The 23,816-nt window shown below is 40.3% G+C and overlaps 1 protein-coding gene across 2 annotated transcripts in view; it reads right to left on the bottom strand.

Moving 5' to 3' along the window:
- The window catches only part of NUP133 (nucleoporin 133), a 58,439-nt gene that overhangs the window by 18,916 nt on the left and 15,707 nt on the right, over positions 1 to 23,816 (bottom strand). For both annotated transcript variants that reach the window (XM_057308548.1, XM_026504221.4), the window contains exons 9-16: positions 22,747 to 22,894; positions 21,549 to 21,696; positions 20,465 to 20,622; positions 16,529 to 16,620; positions 10,779 to 10,942; positions 9,756 to 9,850; positions 3,797 to 4,021; positions 297 to 419 (exon numbers count right to left, since the gene is read on the bottom strand). In XM_057308548.1, coding sequence (XP_057164531.1) covers positions 297 to 419; positions 3,797 to 4,021; positions 9,756 to 9,850; positions 10,779 to 10,942; positions 16,529 to 16,620; positions 20,465 to 20,622; positions 21,549 to 21,696; positions 22,747 to 22,894 — 1,153 coding nt within the window. The remainder of the gene's footprint in view (positions 1 to 296; positions 420 to 3,796; positions 4,022 to 9,755; positions 9,851 to 10,778; positions 10,943 to 16,528; positions 16,621 to 20,464; positions 20,623 to 21,548; positions 21,697 to 22,746; positions 22,895 to 23,816) is intronic.

Genomic DNA, 23,816 nt, shown 5'->3' on the forward strand with positions numbered 1-23,816 from the left:
CTTAGACAGCTAGTATACCATTAATACATCTTCAATGATATATATATATCCTTCTTCAAATAAAAGATTTATTTTACCAAACAGAACTCAGGATCATAGAAACTTAATACACACAAGGCAAACATTCAAAATGTTTGGCTGATTAATAAAATGACTGGAATTTTTCTAAATTTTTGGAATTAAATGCTAAACACTTATAAATTATTGGCAATACAGAGTAGGAATATGGAAACCACTTTCTCTTCTAGCCACACTCTGGTCTTTGATTTGCTGAAATCTTCACCACAGTTTTGTACCTTGAGAATACTGTTCACATTGATGACCACCTCAGCCCATTCAACGGATTCCAACGATGTATCCTTTAAGACCTGCTCCTCGTGCTCTAGTAGGCACTCACAGACAGTGTCTACCTGGGACACCTGGGGAAGCACCGAGAAGGCAATACTTACAACAAAAATTATGGTGATGCGTAATAATTACAACTGCCCAGAATCTACTCAAGGGGTTTTTCTCATCAAGGAATACTCTCGGCTCATTAGCCATAATAAAATAGCTGATGGTAAAAATAAATTTAAAAGTAAGTAGAAAGTGGGGCGCCTGAGTGGCTCAGTCGTTAAGCGTCTGCCTTTGGCTCAGGGCATGATCCCATAGTCCTGGGATCGAGCCCCGTATCGGGCTCCTCCGCTGGGATCCTGCTTCTTCCTCTCCCTCTGCCACTCCCCCTGCTTGTGCTCTCTCTCTCTCTGTCAAATAAAATCTAAAAAAAAAAAAAAAAAAAAAAAAATGTATATATACATAAAAGCAAATAAAATGTCAAAACACTTGCTAAACACCTTCACCACATGAGTTACATACTCAGTGGTTTCAAATGCTATTTGTATGCTGACCCAATAGTCAGTCCCTTAAACAGTTAACTCTATGGAACCCTAGGATTCAGAACTATACCTCAAAGGAAACTTAAGACCAGTAAACGCCATGAGGAATTAAGATAAAAGGTGATGTAAATAGTCTTTAACGTTACCATTTTCCATATGGAGCGTTCTTTTGAAGAACCGATCACATTTTGGGTTTTGTTCTATCATATTCCTAAGGTACTACTCATGAATTATGTATCCAGCTGATTAATTTCCAGATCTTTTTTTTCCCAGTTAACTAGAAAATGCAGGTATACTGAATTACCTAGTATGCTTTCCACTTTGATCCAGATGCAGAAAAAGGAACCAGACTCTTATTCAATTCTTTCAAATAATTTGTTAATAACTTTTTTTAAATATTTGCTTTGCCATGTAATATTATATATGAACGAAGATCAAAAAAGAACACAAAAGTTACAACAGTTTGATTGTGAAAGGAATCTATATACTTTAAGGACCCTACCATCTTCCCTTCAAACCCCAACAGCCTCTCAAACCTGAGGCCTTGAGAGGCTTACAGCCCCTCACTTCCAAATTCCTTTTCTCAAATATATCGAAACCTACTAACTCTCCTTACAGTACTCCAATCCTTCCAGTCAAAAAGCTAGATGGTTCTTACAGACTTGTTCAAAATCTCAGAATTATCCAGGAGGTAGTCATCACCTATCCACCCCATTGTCCCCAATCCATACACCCTTCTCCCCACGATTCTACCCTCCACCATGTACTTCACTGACTTAGAACCTAAGGATGCATTCTTCACTATTCCCATCTCCCCAGAATCCCAAGACCTTTTCACCTTTACCTGGACTGACCCCAACACCTGACACTCCCAAAAGTTAACGTGGATAGTTCTCCTGCAGGGTTTTAGGGATAGACCTCACCTCTTCAGACAAGCTCTGGCATCAGATATCTCTAACCTCTCCCTCCCCAATAGTACTCTTATCCAACATGTAAGTGACCTTCTCCTCTGTAGCCCTTCTTTGCCCACTTCTATTTCTGACACCATCACTTTCCTCCCCTTCCTAAAAAACAAAGAGTTGGGGCCAAGTGCAGACACCTGTGAGTTTTGTCTGTAAGCTTGGCTGGGGGTGGGGGAGTAGGGGCTTTGCATAGATTCCTTTCAGATTGGTTAAATCATGAAATTTGAGGTAAACTGTTCTTCTTTCATTCAGATTTTGGGCATATTTCCTAAATTAAAAAAACAAAATAAAACAAAAAAGTGCTTTGCCATACATTCCTTAGAAAATAACCCAAATATATAAAAACAAGGCATTCTTAGAACTAAATACATTTATGGAATCAACAAAAAACCTGAATATAGGGGCGCCTGGGTGGCACGGCGGTTAAGCGTCTGCCTTCGGCTCAGGGCATGATCCCAGCGTTATGGGATCAGCCCCACATCAGGCTCCTCCGCTATGAGCCTGCTTCTTCCTCTCCCACTCCCCCTGCTTGTGTTCCCTCTCTCGCTGGCTGTCTCTATCTCTGTCAAATAAATAAATAAAATCTTTAAAAAAAAACAAAAAAACTGAACATAGTTCAGGGTCCTAAATTGTTTTTAGGTTACAGCACATGAAACACAGCTGACCCTTAAACAACACAGGTTTAAACTGCATGGGTCCACTGATGCACAGATTTTTTTCGATAAACACAGTACAGCACTGTGAATTCAGTACTGTGAATTTATTTTCTCTTCCTTATGTAAATTTTAACATTTCCTTTACTTTACTATAAGAATACCGTATGTAATATATACAACATACAAAATGTGTGTTAATTCGACTATTGGTAAGGCTTCTGGTCAAGAGTAAGCTATTAGTAGTTTACTTTTTGGAGAGTCAGAAGTTACACAAAGATTTTCCACTGTGCAAGGGCTAGCATGTTGTTCGAGGGTCAACTGTATTAAGAAGAAAAAAAGACTTCTTGGCATGGCCTGTTAGATGCTAGATTATAGCTAGACTGTAGAAGGAAGGAAATAAAAATGAGACTCACCAAATAGAGTTAAACGTTCCCCAAATGTAAAAAAAACAATTCCAAATTGCAGAGCTGGGGGAAGAGCTAACAATAGTTATTGTCGCCATCTTTACAGGGAGGGAGTCAAATTTCCCCTGCCCCTTCACAAGGTTGTAAGAAGTCTCACAAGAGTAAGAGCTGCAGGCTATTACCACAATGGTCAGTTGCCACCAGCTGGTCAGCATCTTAATCTTTTCTCCCACTGAAGTTTACAGCAGGTTTTTCTTTCCCTTTGAAAATAAACCTGATTTTAAAAGCAAGGTAGATAGTAGGATAATAGCAGGTAGCTGAGCAGAGTTCAGTGAAGGGACGGTGTACGGTGGTGCTGGCAAGGATCAGGGGATCTACCGAGGAAGGCGCAGCATCCAGGGCTAGCAACAGGGGAGCCACTATTAAATCCAGGCGTGAACGGGCACGGGGTGGAAGCAGTTACTGGAAACATGGAGAGCAGCCAGTGAAAAGCCGCAGTCTCTGAGAGAAGGCACAGCAAACTGCAGTGGAAGCAGGGAAGGAATGAAGCTGGGGGAATAACAGAACAAATAATAATAGATAACCACTCCCGACTTGACAGTGCCTCACTGTTATCAAAGACAACAGGAGGGCAAAGGAACCCACTGACGAGATGCCATCTGGGGCAATGTCAAAAGTGGATTTGGAGAGGCAAAAGGAAAACATCCAGCAGACAGTAGAAAAGACTTAGTCAATTTTGCAAGCTCTAATTTATAGGGAATGTGATAAATAAATACGGAGTCCTATTTAAATTTCAATGAGATTTTTTTTTTGTCCTCAATCTTTTCCCTGTTCGAGGCATAATCAGCAAATGGCATAGCTCTATGAAGCCGCATTAAAGGCAAAAGAACTCCTCTTACTTCTCTAAAAAAGACGTCCGCGGGAGTCAGGTTGGATGGGATTTCACAGTCCCTCTTGTTTAAAGCAATCATTATTGCTGTGTTCACCAGGTCAGAGAGCCTTGAGTGGTAGTTCTTGAGGACAATGGCAGCTGATAACTTTTCGGCATGCTCACAGAGCAACAGTCGAGTTGCCATAGGCATCCCTCTTACTGCAAAAGTGCCAAGACGTCCAAATAAGCCAACCTGGTGAAAATACAAACACACGTTCTTAGAAAGCATTTACAGCAACACACGAAATAATGCAGGCTTATCTCCACCAGAAGCACAATGGGTACAGAGCCATTGGCCTTAGCTGTCCCCAAGAAAGTACCTCGGCTATCTTCTCCTTTCCACTCTTTTAAACACACACACACACACACTCTCTCTCTCTCTTTTTCAGCCAGAGCCATTAGCACCTGTAAGAGAGTATAGATGTTCCTCATCTGAGATTAGGGTCATTCCACTACTCTATCTTGTTTCTCATTATTTATGGTTATCAGAAGCAAAAAATTGCTCGTTTCTAACTCCCCAAGATTCTAGATCTTTGTGAACTAGACACTCAGCAGTCTCCATCTTCAGCGACTAATTTCCAGAACCTTAAAGCCATGGGAAGGGTGGGACAGTCTTTAATCCTTTGCAGTACTACCTCTGATCTGCCTGATGCCCATTTCTGATGTGTTACCACTAGGTTCTGGGAGTTCTTCTAAGCTTTCTCATCTGATAAAGTGTTAACATCCCTACTAGGAAGAAGCCAAGAGACACATCTAAATACTGAACACTCTTCCACATTTTATTACTGAGTGACTTCATTTTTGTATGTTGAGGTTTATCTTAAAGTACACAGAAAACAAAAATAATGCCCCACATCCCCAGAGAAGTTCTACTGACATGGGCGAAAAACACACATGGTTAGAAAACTTTTTTTTCTGAATTAGATTTATTTTATCACAATGAGCTTAAGAAAACAATGAGGAATCTACATTTTGCTAAATGGGCTAAAATGGTTTTCTGTAAATCCCCCCTGAGTTTAGTCACAATCTTCTCCTTTCTTCTTCTTCTTCTTTTTTTTTTAAGTATAAAGATAGCCCTACAGTCTGTAAATGGAAAGCCACAGGGGAAGGCTGCTTCCCATACAATAGACATCACAATCATTGAGGAACATCAGCAGTCAAGATAGGAGGAACAAGAAGTAACCATAGTGAAGAGCCAAAACAACTTGTGTCTTGGAAGTCTGATTTATAAGTGCATGTCAAGAACAAAAATTGCAACATCAGCCAATTAAAAACAAAAGATAAAAGATGATTCATGGGTCTTTTTCCTTTTTCTCTGTACAAAAACACTTTCATTTTTTCTAAATGAGAAGAGATTTTTTCTTTTTTTTCTTTTTTTTTTAAGGATTTTACTTATTTATCTAACAGAAAGAGAGAGAACACAAGCAGGGGGAGTGGCAGGCAGAGGGAGAAGGAGAAGCAGGCTTCCCTGCCGAGCGGACAGCCCGACGTGGGGCTCGATCCCAGGAATCTGGGATCATGACGTGAACAAAGGGAGACGCTTAACTGACTGAGCCACCCAGGTGCCCCGAGAAGATTGTTTCTACACTGCGACCTGACATGAAAATGCTGTGTGCCCAGGGTGCTGCTGACTACCATTGTGAGCAGAGAATCTGGACAGTAAGAGGATGAACAAGACCTCTCTTGGCTGGAGAACCATTTCTTGCCACTTTGCTGCTGAATTCACTTGTTAAACTGCTCAAAGAAGAGCTGCACCCTGACTTCTGAGACTCTATAGCAATTACATAGATAAAGACTATCAACTAAAAGGACAGCACACGTGAACCCTTCCTTCAGAGAATACAACCACAAGAGAGTGTGGGTCTGATAAGCTGGGGCCGGAATGAAGGATAATACCGTAGGTCGGACCACAAGGCTCTCAGGAACATCCTCTACTATCCCAAATGAACAGCAAAGCCAGGCAAGAGGGTGTGAAGCTCTGACCCATGAAACTGAACAATACAGAACATTTAACAAAGGCATCTCTCCCCAATACGCCACTCCCTTAAGGCTCAACCAACAGTGCAGGGCTTGCCTGGCATCATGTGGACGCAGAACCCTCAGGTGAACTTGGTCTGCCGCCTTTGATTACCCATGTTGCAAAGAGAACTGGAACACTGTCAGACTCCTGGCATTATTTCACTCACACTGGTCCCGTTAAAGTCGTCTTTCCTTAAGCCAGACCCCCAAGGGGCCCTATATGCAGTGAGGGTCTAGACTCATGATCCATGTGTCAATCTGTAGTTAGAGCAGGAGGACTTAAACCTGATGAATTCTACTTTGTAAAACTGCAACCAGCAGTGAGTTGGGGGTACAAAGAGGCTTCTGTGAAGGGGAAGACTGAACTGGGATGTGCAAGAAGGCAGGATCTGAAGGCCTATGCCCAGCAGCCTACAGGAGTGACTCAGGCACTAAGCCCACAGCCAGCCCTGACTAATGCTGGCATGGGGGTGTAGAGGGGGCATCCGCTCAGTGTTTAAACAGTCCTCGAACAGAGGGGGCTAGACCTCTGTGACACTCCTAAAGCTCAAGGTACATGCTACCTTTGCAAAAGACAGGTGTGATTCTTGTCTGCTCAAGTGCAAGGTCTGCTTTCTTAATTCCTTTGATGATAAAGCAACACCCTAGAAAAAAAGAACCTTGGAAAATTGTGGGAAAAAACACACGGGCTTTCCCAGTGCTAGCTGCCTGTTTTGGGGTATTAGTTACAACCTTTCACTACTCTGAGAGCTACAATCCAGGCTACTTAGCTAGGGCAGTCTGAAAAGAGTCCTGGTTTTCCTTCACAGAACACAAGAAAAAGGGAGCACTGACCAAGATTGTGGTAGGTCACCATTCTAGAAATCTCTCCACCATACTGTCCATGGCAAAAACGGAAAGCCTGGCTTGCACATGGTTAGAAAACTTAATAGTATGGACAGGTAAAAGTCCCCAGCCCATTCCCTACTGGAGCTGCAGTTAAATTTCCCTGCTATCTTTATATGCTTTTGTGGCATTCATATGCTAGCAGACATTTTTTTTTTAAACACAAAGGAGTCACACTATATATATTGTTCTGTACCTTGTTTTGATAGCATCTTACTTTTTCACAACACATTTAGATACTCATTTTTTTTTTACTCATTTTTAATGACCATGGAATAGGTCACTGAATCAATCTGTCTTAATTTATTCAACCTGTTCACCTGGTTATTTTATTTTTTTTTATTTTTATTTTTTAATTTTTTATTTTTATTTATTTTTTAAGATTTTATTTATTTATTCGGCAGAGAGAGAGACAGCCAGCGAGAGAGGGAACACAAGCAGGGGGAGTGGGAGAGGAAGAAGCAGGCTCATAGCAGAAGAGCCTGATGTGGGGCTTGATCCCAGAACGCCGGGATCACGCCCTGAGCCGAAGGCAGACGCTTAACCGCTGTGCCACCCAGGCGCCCCTCACCTGGTTATTTTAAAATAAGAGTTGCATTGTCTTTTCTGATTTGAATTCTATTGCTGGTTCCCTCACAAATACTGTAAATGTAGTTTTTACATGAGGGAATTCTGCTTGCCTGCTTTTACTCACCTCAGGGAAGTAGCACTGTCAATGAAGTGATGTCTACATATTAACATCACTCGAGCCACATAACAAAGAGGAGCACAGTAACTCCCTGCTTCTAAGCTTCTCCGTACTATGTGTGAGGACACACGCTTCCCTCACTGCCAGAAAACTAGAGGTAAAGCTACTGTCCTGAGGCCATATTAATTCTCACCCCTTTAGCAAGAGATATGACTTGTTGGCACCAAATCTGGCTTGAGGAGGAGAGCCTCATATTCAGAAGTATGTCCTTATGGGGCGCCTGGGTGGCTCAGTTGTTAAGCGTCTGCCTTCGGCTCAGGGCGTGATCCCAGGGTCCTGGGATCAAGCCCCACATCAGGCTCCCTGCTCTGCTAGGAGCCTGCTTCTTCCTCTCCCACTCCCCCTGCTTGTGCTCCCTCTCTCGCTAGCTGTCTCTCTCTCTCTCTGTCAAGTCAATCAATCAATAAATAAAATCTTAAAAAAAAAAAAGTATTTCCTTAGGGACACCTGGGTGGCTCAGTCAGTTAAGCGTCTGCCTTCAGCTCAGGTCATGATCCTAGGGTACTGGGATCGAGTCCCGCATCAGGCTCCTTGCTGAGCGGGGAGCCTGCCTCTCCTTCTGCCTGCTTGTGCTCTCTCTCTGACAAATAAATAAAATCTTTAAAAAAAAAATACTTCCTTAGATACAAGAATCTGGTTATATAATTATTTACATTAATGGCTCTCTCACCCTCTGATAAATTAGTGTGTCCTTGGTGTGGCATACTAAGGCATGAACCCCTTCCATTCCGGTATGCACACCCTCCTGCAACTTGACTTTGGCACTCCTCCCATCAAGAGGTAGAATCCATTTCTTAATTCTTTTCATCTGGGCTGGTCTGGTGACTTGCTCTGACCAATGTCACCCTGGTGGAAGTAACATTTTGTGACATCTATCTAAGGTAAGACCTGAGAAAGACTATAGCTTCTAAGTTCATCCCCATGAAGGGCTGCCTTGAGACCACAGGAAGCCAGTCCAGCTTACAGGAGGATTAGAGACTAAGTGGAGGAGAAGAACCATGTGGCCCAGCTGACAGCCTTACATCAAATGTGAGGCAAGAGAAGCCTGGGGACCTTCCAGCTCAGCCTACCTTAAATGCAATTCAAGGAGTGGTCCCAGCTGAAAGCCACAGAAAAACCATCCCGGTACCCAAAAGAAATGTTTTAATCTACCACATTTTGGGGTGGTTTGTTAGGTATTAATAGTTAACTGATACACTTGACTAAATAAACAATTACATCCAAGAAAACGTTGTGTTTTCCCCCCATTATTCTGTAGTCTACCTAAACCACTTAAAAAAAAAAAAAAAAGGACAGAGACTTGAATGATTGGAGTGCCCTTGCCAAGATAATAAAAGTAGTTAAGAGCCAAACCATACATTACAACTGAAGCAGAATGTGGAATTAAGAACAATCAAGGTATTTCTGGAATCATCTAGAATTGCACTGTCCGATAAGGTAGCCACTATCCACCAAGGTGATGATTTAAATTTAAGTTAATTAAAAACAAACATAGTTCCTCAGTCATACCAGCCACATTCTAAGTGCTCAGCAGCTGCCTGTGACTAGTGGCTACTGAATAACACAGATATAGAACATTCCCATCACCACAGAAAGTTCTAATAGACAGCATCAGAATGTTAATAGGAAGGCATTATCGATTCTGGAAAGAGCAAACAAAAGCGGGATGAAATGCATTCATTTGATAAATAATATGCCTGAGAGCCACTATTGATCAATGAGGCAGAGATGGGGGATTCTGTGTAACAATTCGGTCTAGCAGCCAAAACATGTTCTAATTTTAGGCCCAATATAAATGGGGATACTCCATTAAAAAAAACCAAAAACACACAAACTTAAAAAAAGGAATTGATTCTAATCGCACTTCAAAATTATAAACCCATATATCAAAATCTGTCATCGCCTTAATATTCTTCAATATCTTCTCAATACAAAGTCAATTCATGAAAACCTAAGTTTACATAAAAGCACACAGGATATCATAGAATGTTAAAAAAAAAAAAAGGTGAAACATTTCTGTGAAAATACACTGTTTTTCTTCTTTTTAGCCTGTTTTCCATGCAGCTTTTATACTTGAATAGCTCCCCCTCCCCACCAGCCCAGGACTTACTTACTTTTAAGTCAGCAAAGAAAATGGAAAGCACTTGTCATGTCCCACCCCACGAAACACCTCAGAATGAGAAAGGATCTCCCACTGTCCTAGAGAGAGCTGACAAAAGACACAGTAAAGCCAGGTATCCTGGCCATCCCTGTTCACAGCAACTAGGATGCTTACTTGGTGAATAAAGTCCATAAGGAAAGAATGGGCTTTCATCTTGTCTTCTAGCTGGTGAAGAATAATCAGTGATGTATTGCTAAATCCAGGTGCTTCTGTTGAAACACAGTAACAAAATTTAAACATATAACATACTGGCTTTACAATAATTACCACTATTAAGATAAAAAGTTAAAAAATTCTATACCAAAGGAAACTACTAACTTTTTAATGCAACTATTTGCAACTATTTGTAACATTACCCAAGAGTCTGAAAAATGTAGAGGAAAATTGTGGGAGTTTGACATAATTCATACCATATTTATTCAAAACACAAACCCTGTTATTATTAGCTTAATCATTTATATCATTCGAAGATTGCCAACTCAAAATAAAGTCAAAGAAAATAAGGTAAGCACTGATGTTTCCTTCCTAACCCTCTAATGAGGCTTAGCAAACTTGCTAAATAGGAAATTAGAGAGAGAAATGGACATCTGAGACAGTTTGCTGGTACCTGGGAACACCAAATCCTGTTATGCTGGGGTGGAAGTTTAAGAAGGACAGAAAGGGCAGAAAGGACCCAGGGCAGAAAGGAAAGCACAGGGCAGAGACATGATATGCCCACTTCTTTACACTGAGATTTGCTCATTGCCACTCTTAGGGAAATGTTCTATTAGGCAAATACAGTGATTATGCCAAAATTATCATTTAATTTGGGAGATAAGAAATAGGTGCCAAATGCTTACCTATGCTACCAATTTCCTTTTAGAAATAAAATGGTGAGAAAGCTACGTAGGGCCAATTAATCTGCTTCCCGTAGAACAAGCAGGATTTGCTCCAATATTCCTTCAGTTTTTATCATGCAGATCTGTTCTGAGCCCTTTTCAAAATCTACTATAAGGTTAAGTTATAATCTTTTAAAAAATAGTATATTAATACCTGCTTCAAAAACTAAAAAAACATGCTTCGAGAGATGCTTTAATAAAAGAACAAGAATATTCTCAAAATAGATTACTTCATAATATGAAAAGTAGAAGTTCTTACCCTCAGGGACAGACTCAGCCCATCGTGGGTCAGAGGCTGGGTAGTCATCCACCAGGTCCACACTGATTTGGGTAACAGCTCTGTCTAGCTCACAATCGGAATCCAAATCAGAGTGGGAGGAGAAGAGCTCATCAACCATCATTTGAGCATGACCTAGATCTTTTCTGAAATAAAATTGGAAAATAAAGTATTAAAGGAGGCAAACCATTTTCAAAATTCACCATGAAGAAGTTAACTGTGGGGGTGCCTGAGTGGCTCAGCCGATTAAGCATCTGCCTTCAGTTCAGGTCATGATCTTGGGATCCTGGGATGGAGCCCCTCATCGGGCTCTCTGCTCAGTGGGGAATCTGCTTCTCTCTCTCCCTCTGGTGCTCGCTTGCGCGTGGGCACGCACATGCATGTGTGCTCTCTCTCTCTCGTGCTCACTCTCTCTCTCAAATAAATAAATAAAATCTTTTAAAAAAGAAAAAGTTAACTATGAAAGTCCCCTATTTGAGTCCAAAGTTATCTTTTTCTAAAAAAAGATTGATTTATGGGGCACCTGGATGGCTCAGTTGGTTAAGCGTCTGCCTTCGGCTCAGGTCATGATCCTGGGGTCCTGAGATGGAGTCCCACATCGGGCTCCCTGCTCAATGGAGAGTCTGCTTCTCCCCCTGCCCCTCCCCTTGCTTGTGCTCTTTCACTCTCTCTCCCACTCTCTGTCGAAAAAAAAAGATTGATTTATTTGAGAGAGAGAAAGAGAGAGAGAGAACAGGCATACCAGGGGAAGGGCAGGAGAGAATCTTAAGCCGACTTCCCACTGAGCGTGGAGCCCCACATGGGGCTCAATCTCACCACCAGTGAGATCACGACCTGAACAGAAACCAAGACTGAGCCTGCGTGGCTCAACTGACTGAGCCACCCAGGTGTCCAAAAGTTAACTACTTTTAATAACATTTATTTAAAAGGGACACAACTATTACGCATTTATTCAACAAATACATGCTGAGTGCTTACAATATCCTAGGCACTGGAGGCAGAATGACAGAACATTAAAAACACTCTGAGACTTCACAAAGGACACAGAGTCACAAGGAGCCAGAGAGTTAAACAAGTAGTTACATGTACACTGTGACAGGAAAAGAACAGAACTCTTGCTACAGAGCACACAGAAGGGAAACCAAGGGGCAGGGAAAACTTCCTGGAGGAAGAGATGGATAAAGCAGAGGCCTACAGTTAAGGAAGAGGAGCAGCGAGGCTGAGGGGACCATGGGGAGGGGTACACGGTGGCAGAGAGCACACGTCACACCTGTGAGTGAGTATGTCCGTATCTTAGCAAAGAACTGAAGTCATGGGTAGAATGAGATCATCCAGGGAAGAAAGAGGGAAGACGGTTTCCAGGGCAGATTCTCAGGAACACCACCAATCAAAGGATAGAGTACATAAAACCTCACACACCATGTTATGGAGTTGTAAGCACTTCTTAGGTACTAAGAAGAAAGTGTCACGGTCTGTTCTATTTTCCCAAAAGATCATTTTATGACATGGAAATAGGGGATTGGACAGGAGGGAGAAAAACCCAGTTATTGAAGAAATCCAGACAAGAGAAGAAGGGAGTCTCCACTAGCAGTAGCTGAAAGGAGAATGGACACAAGTAGACAGGTTTGAGAAGAAAAGAGATATGAGTTAAATATCGGCAACTGCTTGGATATGATATATTTTTGCTTTGCAACTGAATGGATTATGGTAGGACATTTTTACCAGTGGCAGGAACAGGGGGTAAAAAAGAAAGAATAAGCTTTGGAGAAGACAAGCAGGACTGTGGGTATGTTGAAACTGAGATGCCTATGGAATATACAACTGCTCTGGAACATTCTTCATTTGTATATAATGGCCTAGAGCATGGTAGATCTGTGTTTCTTTGGCAAATGAAATCAAGGAAGGAGAAGAAAATCAGGCAGGGAGTAGAGAGAGAAAAATTACGATAGACAACAGCAAAGGTAGACAACTTTTTAGGCAGTTTAGTTATAAACAGGAACAAACAAAAGGGGTGGTCGATCAAAGGGGGACACAAAGTCAAAGACTAGTTTTTTACTTTTTTTTACGATTTATTTATTTTAGAGAGAGATTTTTTAAAGATTTATTTATTTTAGAGACAGAGAAAGAGATCACAGTGGGGGGAGGGTCAGGGAGAGGGAGAAACCCAAGCAGACTCAGCACGGAGCCTGGAGCTCAACAGGGGGCTCCATATCACAACCCTGAGGTCACGATCCCTGAGCTGAAACTCAGAGTCAGACACTTAACTGACTATGCCACCCAGGCGCCCTGCCCCTGGGTTTTTTTTTTTTAAATGACATATTAAATATGATTAATGGCTGGTGAGAAGAAGCCAGCACAAGAGAGATCAAAGATACAGGAGAGGAGTAACAAAGAATATAGCTCAGGAAAGCAGGAAACTGGTATTCAAAACAAGGACAAAGAGGGGCGCCTGGGTGGCTCAGTTGGTTAAGCACCCAACTCTTGATTTCGGCTCAGGTCATGATCTCAGAGTTGTGGGATCGAACCCCATGTCAGGCTCTACGCTCAGAAGGGAATCTGCTTAAGATTTTCTCTCTCTCTCTCTCTCTCTCCCTCTGCCCCCCCCCCCGGCTCGCTCGCGCACAAACTCTCTAAACATAGAAATAAAATCTTTAAAACAACCAAAAAAGACAAGGATTCTTCTTAGAAAGAACACCCCTTCCTACTTTATAGGGAGCGGAAGAGGAAAAGTAGCTGAGACGCAGGTAACCAGGGAGTTGCTATCTGATGGCTTCTATTATCTCTGTGAAGTAAGAGGATGAGTCCTCTGCTAGGTATGGGAGAAGAGGCAGAGAAATGGAAAAGGTGAAGGAGAGTTAGAAAAGCATTGAAATGGACTCTTCGTAGAACAAGAGATGGAACTAAATAGAGAAACACAAAAAAAACTGCCTAAAAGTGTTTAAGGCCAACCTGAAGCTGGAAACCTGGTTATGCTACAGGTTATGGGAATACAAAGTTGACTATGGCGAGATAATCAATAATTAACTATTCTAATGAACAGAGTAAGTTTCTTAAAACTCTCATGAGCAAAAGGTCTTATATTTATATTGAGTCAAGTGAAAATCAAAATAATATAAAAATTAATTTCAAAGAAACCGTGCCATAAAAATAGCAATATTACCTTAGCAAAAAACTGAACACAGAACATTTTTGAGGGCAATCTACTAATTTTGACCCCCAGGGAGCATGTGGCAATGTCTGAAGATAATTTTGGTTGTCACAAGTTGGGGGAGGATGTTCCTGGCACCAAGTGGGAAGAGGCCCGCTATGGCTGCTACACATTCCAGGATAGCTCGCAACAAAAAATCGCATCACTTCAAACGTCAAGAGTGATGAGGTTACAAAATCCTGCTTTAAAAGTATGATTCCATTTGCGAAGAGTCTAATTCTTTAAGACTATTAATAGGCTCACACCACCCCAGAAATGATTACTTGTTAACCTCACAGAGTAAGTTGAAGGCACAACTGTGCTGGAGACCCATGACCCTATTCCTAAGGTTACTATACTCTCAGGACTTCAGGTCAGGGGATTCTTTTCGTGCTTAACAATCTTCCCCTACAGAACATTTAGAAGTGACTATATGGGGCTGAATAGCATCCCTCCAAATCCGCATTCACCCAGAACTACAGAATGTGACCTTATTTGGAAACAAGGTTTTTGCATATATAATCAATTAAGTTATGATGAAGTTATACTGAATTAGGGTGGGCTCTAAATCCAATGACTGGTGTCATTATTAGAAGGGCATGTAAAGGCAGACAACACACAGGGAAGAAGGCCATGTGGTAACGGAGACAAATGGAGTGATCCATGTGCAAGCTAAGGAATGCTGATGATTACCAGCAACCACCAGAAGCTAGGAGAGAAGCAAAGATTCTTCCTGAGAGCCTTCGGAGGGAGCATGGCCCTGCTGATACCTTGATTTTGGACTTCTGGACTCCAGAACTGTGACAGGATAAATTTCTATGAAGTCACCCGGTTTGTAGTGATCTGTTACAGCAGCCACAGGAAACTAATACAAAGACTACAGTGACTTGCTCCATTATCTTTTAAATTTTGAGATGCCACAGGTCAGTCAAAATTGTTAAAGGACAAACTTGTACAAGACACGACCATAGTATTTTAATCAAATCTTGGCAGTAAGACTGAACATCACGCAATAGAGCAAAAGTGAGAAATACATTTTAAAAACAGAACCAAAAGACTTGTCTAACGATACCTTCTTTTGGATGAGAAACTAAGCTAAGTAGATCATTATGATGGCACAGAATTGTGTGTGGGTTTTTTTTTTAAGATTTTATTATTTGAGAGAGAGAGAGAGAGTGCACAAGCAGGGGGAGGAGCAGAGGGAGAGGGAGAAGCAGACTCCCCACTGAGCAGGGAGTCTGATGTAGGGCTCGATTGCAGGACCCTGGGATCATGACCTGAGCCAAAGGCAGACACTTAACGGACTGAGCCACCCAGGCACCCGGCTGGCACAGAATTGTAAAACCTTCCTTGCTATATCCCTTCTGTGAGAGTGAGCTCCTATGCATCAAACACCACTATGAGACTATGGGATCATGAGCTGAGAGCTGGAGGATATGGAGGTAGTAAACTCTGAATATAACTTCAAAACAAAGATCTGCTAGATAAACTAATGATCCTTAAGATATAGTCCAATGGCCACCCCTCTCAACACTTCACAAAGGAAGAAACAAAATTCCAGAAATGTTATGCAATCTGTCCAAAGTCTCACATAGCTACTTAGGGGCAGAGCAAAGGCTAGATATCAATTTTCCTTAGTGTTCATTCAAATGTGAATTTACTATACTTTTTAAGGAAGGTACATGATACGCAGAATACATGTCTAGGACAAACAAGTGACTGAATCTGCCTTAAAACCAGAAGTATTAGGTCAGCAAGTGTGGCAAACTGAATATCATTCCCCTCCCATATGCACACTCCCTATCAGCACCCTCCCACAGAGGGGGAGAGGGGGCTCGTCCCTGTGACTTGTGGTGGCCAATGGGATATTGGCAAATATGACCCAAGCAAAGATTTGAAGAGCAGTTGTACACTGAGGCTTACTCTCTTGCCACTCCTGGAACCCTGAGATATGTAAACAAGGCCAGGGTAACCTGCTAGATGATGAGAGGGCACGTGAGCAGAGAGCTGACCAAACAGAGCCCCCGAAATGTGAGTAAGTCTAGTTAGGATGGCCAGCAGCTGATTATTGGCTGACAGTGAATCCAGATGGGAACCATAAAATGGCCACCTGAGCCTAACCCCAAACAGCCAAACTGCACAATCATGAGCTGTATTAAACAAGCCATCATGTTCTCTGGTGATCTGGTACGCAACAAAACCCAGTGAATAGGCCAAGTCTAATTTCTTTATAATATCAATAAACCTTTGTATGGAACTTATTTGCCTGTCTTCCATGATCACCATTTTTAATAGCACACTGTTATCCATTAAGTGGAGAGGGTATGCTACACCATGCTTTTTCCTAGACTAATTGGAAGCCTCTTGTGGCTACCAAGTTCAGAGTAAGTTTATTAAAGCACTGAAGCTCAGAAAAACATTTTCTCCTTGGTGGCATCATTCCTCCACCTTGCTCCCACCAGTCAACAAATAAGTAGCATATATCAGTAAAATGTGTCCTCAGACATAAAATAAACTAAGCCATAATTTAAAAAACTTTTCATACCTGCAGTATTGCAGAAATGCAGCTTTTAACAATTTGGTTTTATCCTCCTGGGCTATGGTTTCATTCTTTGTAGAAGCCTCAAAAACCATACTCTGTCAAATAAAAAACTGTAATTTAGAGGTGAAGGTATCAGAATATTCTGAATTATTGGACTAAAAACCAGACCCACCTATGACAGCAACACAGACACACAGCTGTTTACCATGTTCTTTTTACCAGCAGTTTACTTAAGACATTTACTGAAACAAGAAAAAAATGGACTAAATGATCAACAAAAGTCTTATCAAAAAGGTATATATAACCAAAGGAATCCTGAAAAATAAAAAACTGGAGGAAGTATCACAATCCTAGGTACCAAGTTATACCACAAAGCTGCAGTAATCAAAACAGTATGGTACTGGCATGAAAACACAGAGATCAATGGAACAGATTAGAGAGCCCAGAAATAAACCCACGATTCTATGATCAGTTAATCCCTGACACAAGAGGAAAGATTATGCAGTGGGAAAAAGACCATTTCTTCAACAGCGTTGTGAAAACTGGACAGCTACATGCAAAAGAATGAAACTGGACCACTTTCTTACAGTATACACAAAAATAAACTCAAAATGTAATTAAGGACTTAAATGTGAGACCTGAAACCATAAAAATCCTAGAAGAGAGCAAAGGCAATAATTTCTCTGACACTGGCCACGGCAACATTTTCCTAGATATGTCTCCTAAGGCCAAGGAAACAAAAGCAAAAATAAACTACTGGGACTACGTCAAAATAAAAAGCTTTTGCACAATAAATGAAACAAAGCTAAAGGACAACCTACTGAATCTCATTGCAAATGATGTATCTGATAAAAGGTTAGTATCCAAAATATATAAAGAACTGATACAACTCAACACGCAAAAGACAAATAACCCAAAAAAATGAGAAGACATGAACAGACATTTCTCCAAAGAAGACATCCAGATGGCTGACACATGAAAAAATGCTCAAAATCACCCAGCATCAGGGAAATGCAAATCAAAACCACAATGAGGTATCACCTCACACCTGTCAGAACGGCTAAAGTCAAAAATACAAGAAACAATAAGTGTTGGTGAGGATGTGGATGAAAAAGAAACCACTGTACACTCTTGATGGGAAAGCAAACTGGTGCAGCCACTGTGGAAAACAGTATGGAGATTGCTCAAAAAGTTAAAAACAGAACTACCAAATGATCTAGTAATTCCACTACTGGATATTTACGCAAAGAATACAAAAATATGAATTCAAAAATATACTATGAACCTCTATGGTTACTGCAGCACTATTTATAATAGCCAGATTATGGAAGCAGCCCAAGTGTCTATCAATAGATGAATGAATAAAGAAGATGTGGTATATACGTACAATGGAATATTACTCAGCCATAAAATGAAAGTTTGCCACTTGCAACAGCATGGATGGATCCAGAGAGTATAAGGCTAAGTGAAATAAGTTGGTCAGAGAAAGACAAACACCACAAGATTTCACTCATTGTGGAATTTAGGAAACAAAGTAAATAAAGAAAAAAAAGAAAGTAAAATATAGACTCTTACCTACAGAGAACAAACTGGTGGTCACCAGGGGGGAGGAGAGTGGGGGATGGGTGAAACAGGTGAAGGGGATTAAGAGTACATTTATCATAATGAGCGCTAAGTAATGTATACAATTATTGAATCATCATATTATACACCTGAAACTAGAATAACACTGTATGTTAACTACACTGGAATTAAAATAAAAGTAAACAAAAATGAAAATATGGATCGACATACTTTTTTTTTAAAAAGGTATATATAATTCAGGGATTATATTGTGAGTAAAATTATCTGGGGTTTGCTCTTATACAATTCATTTCAATGTGTATTACTAAGAATAATGGTTGATTTCAAGCTTAAACAAGGATTTAGAAAAAATTTCAAAGAAGTAGAATACAGCTTCAGAAGTACAAAACAGCTTCTACTGTCTTCTACTAGCCTTGTAAGACAGCAGGCAATATTATAAAAATCACACGACTACAAAGAACAAACGTAAAAAAATTGTTACTTTCTGTTGAAACTACCAAGTCATTTTAATTTTGAATTATAGAAATAGTCTATATATTTCTCATTCTATTCAAGTGGAAATTACCCCAAATGGTAATATTTTTAGTCTCCTGTAAAAAAATGATACAAATCTCCAGATCAGGGTATTTCGTTGTTTCTTCCTTTTTTTTTTTTAATCAGAGAGAGAGAGGGAGAGAAGGAGTGAGCACAAGCACAGGGAGTGGCCGCCAGAGGGAGAAGCAGGCTCCCCGCTGAGCAGGGAGCCAGATGCTGATGCCGGACTTAATCGTAGGACCTTAGGATCATGACCTGAGCTGAAGGCAGCAGCTTAACTGCCTGAGCTACCCAGGCAACCCACGGTATTTCATGTTTTAAGATGACAGAAAAAAAGTTTTTATCCCATTCTGCCTGTCAAAATCATCCCACAACAGCAAGAAGTGCAACCACCTGAACGCCTGTGATTCCAGCTACAACACATGACGATGGAAACCAGAAGGAATGGCAGATGACAGAGCAGAGAGAAGACGGGCAAGCTGGTGTGTGTGGCACAGGGACAGGTCCTGGTGGGGATTTGACGATGAAAAGGGAAGTTCCAAGATGACAGCAGACGCAGAGTTTCCAGAGATTTGACTATGGGGAAAACCATACTGACAAGCATTTAAAGAGCTCCTGGAGGCTGTGAGAAGATGGGCCAGATATAAGGAAGAGTGAAAGCAAATATAAAATTAGCCCATTAAACACTCCAAGAATCACATAAAGCTGAGTAATGAAGGAAATGTAATCAGTGCATTACTTGACTCAGTGAACCTTAAGTAATATTCACACTGTCATTAAAAGAAAGAAATTTATATTGGGATGATAAAGGCAGAGGAAGGGCTGTAAGTTACCCTAAATCCTTATCTTCTGTAATAGGAAATCAACAGATGTCTGATATTGGTGAATTAAGAGACAGCAACATATGATATTACTTAGAAATATGGAGAAAAATACCAGCAGAAACAGCTAAAAAAAAAAAAAAAAGAAGCGGCTTCTGGAAAGGAGGACAGAGGAGATGAGGGAGATAAAAGAATTATGTTTTCATCACAACTCTTTTAAAACTGTTATCCCTCTTCACTGTTGGTGGGAATGCAAGTTGGTACAGCCACTTTGGAAATCAGTGTGGAGATCCCTTAAAAAGTTAAAAATTGAGCTACCCTATGATCCAGCCATTGCACTACTGGGTATTTACCCCAAAGATACAGATGTAGTGAAGAGAAGGGCCATATGCACCCCAATGTTCATAGCAGCATTGTCCACAATAGCTAAATTGTGGAAGGAGCCGAGATGCCCTTCAACAGATGACTGGATTAAGAAGTTATGGTCCATATATCCAATGGAATATTACTCAGCCATCAGAAAGAACGATTACCCAACATTTGCAGCAACATGGACGGAACTGGAGGACATTATGCTAAGTGAAATAAGTCAAGCAGAGAAAGACAATTATCACATGGTTTCACTCATTTATGGAACATAAGAAATAGGAAGATCGGTAGGAGAAGGAAGGGAAGAATGAAGGGGGGGTAAACAGAAGGGGGAATGAACCATGAGGGACTATGGACTCTGGGAAACAAACTGAGGGCCTGGGGAGGGGGGTACTGGGAAAGGCCGGTGATGGGTATTAAGGAGGGCACATATTGCATGGTGCATTGGGTGTTATACGCAAATAATGAATCATGGAACACTACATCAAAAACTAAGGATATACTGTATGGTGACTAACATAACATAATAAATTATTTAAAAAAATAAAAATTAAAAAAAAAAACTGTTAAACTAAAACATTTGTGAGAAATATCCTGATAAAAATGTTAAAATCTTATGGAACCACATTACCTCATTGCTGGGTCCAGCAACTGAAGATGCTAGGGAATCTTCAAGGTCTTCTGCTAATATGGACACACCTTCCCTTGAAGTAATAGACACCAACCCACTGTTTCTAGAAAAAAGGATAGGAAAGCCACCACAGGAACCAGCTCCTAAAATACTATCTCCTAAAAGAAAGAAAAATACACAGACATCCATAACAAAAAAATGCTTTCTAAAATCTACCACCCTAAGCAGAAAATCATCTTGATACACTAAGAACTTCTTTTTTCACTTTACAATATTCCTCCTACTTTGAACTCAGCTTTTTAATTCCAGATCAAATGTCAGGAACCTGTTGCTATTTGAAATAGCAGCTGTGCCCTTCAGCTTGGGGACAATAAAAACTAGCCTTGCAAGACAGCAGTGAGTATAATAAGCCAAAAAAGAAAATTATTCATTCTGCAAAACTCAGAACAACAGCTTTTTCAATCCAATGGAGTCCTCTTGTCCTCTTTTCTATCTTTATTAAGTATGTCAATGGAGAAGGGAAAAAACTCTCAGCTAATAACATTCTCCCTACGCAAAGTCAAGGCTCTCGTGTTGAAACTAGAAAATGCAGGTTCCATCCTGTTGCCTCACTTGGATTTTGCCCTCTGCCTGAAAAGTCCTGATTAGACTGCCTGCTTGGCCTTTTTTTCACTCCTGGCTTGCTCCCCCCACCCTGTGCCACCATTCCAGCCCCCTTGCATGAGTCCAGCACCTGGGATTCTTCTTCGCCAGGGGTCTGGACAAACTTAAAGAACATCAACTCAGAATAAGTTAGTCTAACTAGGAATAAGCAATTACGTCTCTTAGTGTCAGTTCTTTGCTTCCTGGCATCTTCTGGGGGAAAACATTACTATTTTTGCCCATAAATACAACAGTTTGGGAATTTTACTACCCTTTTGGTTTTTCAGTAGGGCTGTGACTTCAGCTACTACTGCTGTGGCACGGAACGTCTCAATAACACTTGGAGGGCTCATGCTTAAAATGCCACTTAGGGAAAAAGAATAAAAACTGCTAAGAATGACTAACGAGTCATTAATCATCCTTTCTGAAACTGATACTGTACCTTGTGTATTAAAGACAATTTTCTCCCGAGGAAGAGAAAACTTCCCAGTTCCTGTGGCGCACACGTAGACAGCACTTTCAGTATACAGATAGGCGGTCTGATTTGAAAAGTTCGGGACCATCAACCGACACATAATCAAGTCTTCAGACTGAAAATTCAAAGTCAGATTACATGTAATGATAATTAAAACAAAAATACTTGTTTGTATACTTTCTTAATTTATATTTTTATACACTATCTCATAAAAATGATAAAATAATTCAGACTGTCCTTGTCAAAACCTCAACACTACCCTTGGGATGATTTACAAACTATGACAGGGTAGGTTTATAAACATCAATTAGAGAAATCATTTGTCGAGTTGTAAATAATCAGCAAACTTTGAAAATTCCATGGTGGTAAGATTTTAATTAAGAGCCTATAACAAACGTGAGAAAAGAAATAAAAAGATTAATCTATTTTACTATTGATTTAAAATTGGCAAATACTTTATAAGTGATCCCTGGTGAACATTTTGGTTCTTACTTCACTGTGAAGATATCGAGCACAAGAAAATTGAATTAATTTGTTCATATATAAAATCAGAAGCAGAGATAGAAATATGATCTAATTAAATCAGCAAACGTTAAAAATACATACTGTTTGTTATTAAAGAAGTAATTTTATAAACAAAACATTAAAGGTGGTATTCCATAATGTTTTTATTCTGAAACTTTTTTTTTACACCTCTTTTGCATTGCCTGAAAAATCTTAACACTGAGCATGTTTTTCTTGCATAATCAGAACTAGGTTTGTCTGAAATAAAAGGACAAATTAAACGATTTCCTTACAGTATGTAGTTAGTCATATTAAGAATTAAGGATTTAACAAAAATAGATACTATACTATATAAGGCTAAATGAAATGAATTTACAGTTAAGGCTTTTTCCTTATGAACATCATTATTCAATAATATTTACAATATTAAACAACTGCTTGCTGTCAGCTGCTTCCACTCTCATTTCTCTTTAGCTAAGATTGTGCAAAGGAATGAGTCTAAAATGGCAAACAAAATGCAATGCCTAAAAACCAGCTATTTAAAAATATTTCCAAGCCCTTCAGGTGAATCTCTCAAAAGAACTTCACCCTACAATGGTTAGGACAAACAACTCAGTACGTTACTGTCAGTTGTAATTTAATTTACAGATAGAAGTCTTACCTGAAAAGGTGGATTATACTGAGTGACTTCTACGGTTACTGCATCAGACATTTGGTGGCCATTATCCTCTACTGTTATCAGAGAGTAATAAATGAGACATGGATTGTCTGCTGGGTGCCATGCAGCTGCCAAAATCAGGAGCCCATCACTAATCAGAGAAAAAGAAAGATCTGCAGCCTCTTGGAAGTCAGTTTGTCAGTTTCTCATAAACAGATACTAACCATATGACCTAGCAATCCCACTCCTAGATATTTACCCAAGAAAAATAAAAACTTATGTTCACACAAAAACTTGTGTGCAAATAGTTACAGTGGCTTTATTCATAATTAACCAAAACTGGAAGCCCAAATCTTTCAACTGCTGAACAGATAAATCCTGGTAATTTTTTTTTTTAAAGATTTTATTTGAGAGAAGAGAGTGCAAGTGGGGAAAGGGGCAGAGGGAGAGAGAGAATCCCAAGTAGACTCTGAGCTGAGCATGGAGCCCAATGTGGGGCTCAATCCCATGACCCTGAGATCATGACCTGAGCTGAAATCAAGAGTCAGGACATTTAACCGACTGAGCCATGCAGGCGTCCCCCAGACCCTGGTAATTCTACACAGTGTGCCACTACTCAGCTGTAAAAAGGAAGAAACTACTGAATGAACATCAAATGCATTATGCTAAGTGAAAGAAGCCAGTCTCAAAAGGCTTTATACTGTATGATCCCATTTAGAAGGCATTCAGAAAAAGGCAAAGCTACAGGGACTGAAAACACATCAGTAGTTGCCAGGGGTTGAAAGTGAAGGAGGTTTTGATTACAAGGGACACGATGGAATTTTGGGGGTGATGGAACTATTCCATATCGTGAATTGTGTCTTACAATCAAATGAGTCTGCGTTTGTCAACTCATTAAATTATACACTAAAACAAGTGAATTTTACTGTATATAAACTACATCTCAATAAATCTGACTTAAAAAAAAAAAGATCAACAAATCATCAAATGCAGGACTGGAAAAGCATAGCCCTCAGGCCAAACTCACCCCAGTGAGTTTTTATAAATAAAGCCTTACTGGAATACAGCATGTC

Source organism: Ursus arctos, unplaced genomic scaffold (genome assembly GCF_023065955.2).
Source record: "Ursus arctos isolate Adak ecotype North America unplaced genomic scaffold, UrsArc2.0 scaffold_7, whole genome shotgun sequence".
In the NCBI taxonomy this organism is placed as follows: Eukaryota; Metazoa; Chordata; class Mammalia; order Carnivora; family Ursidae; genus Ursus; species Ursus arctos.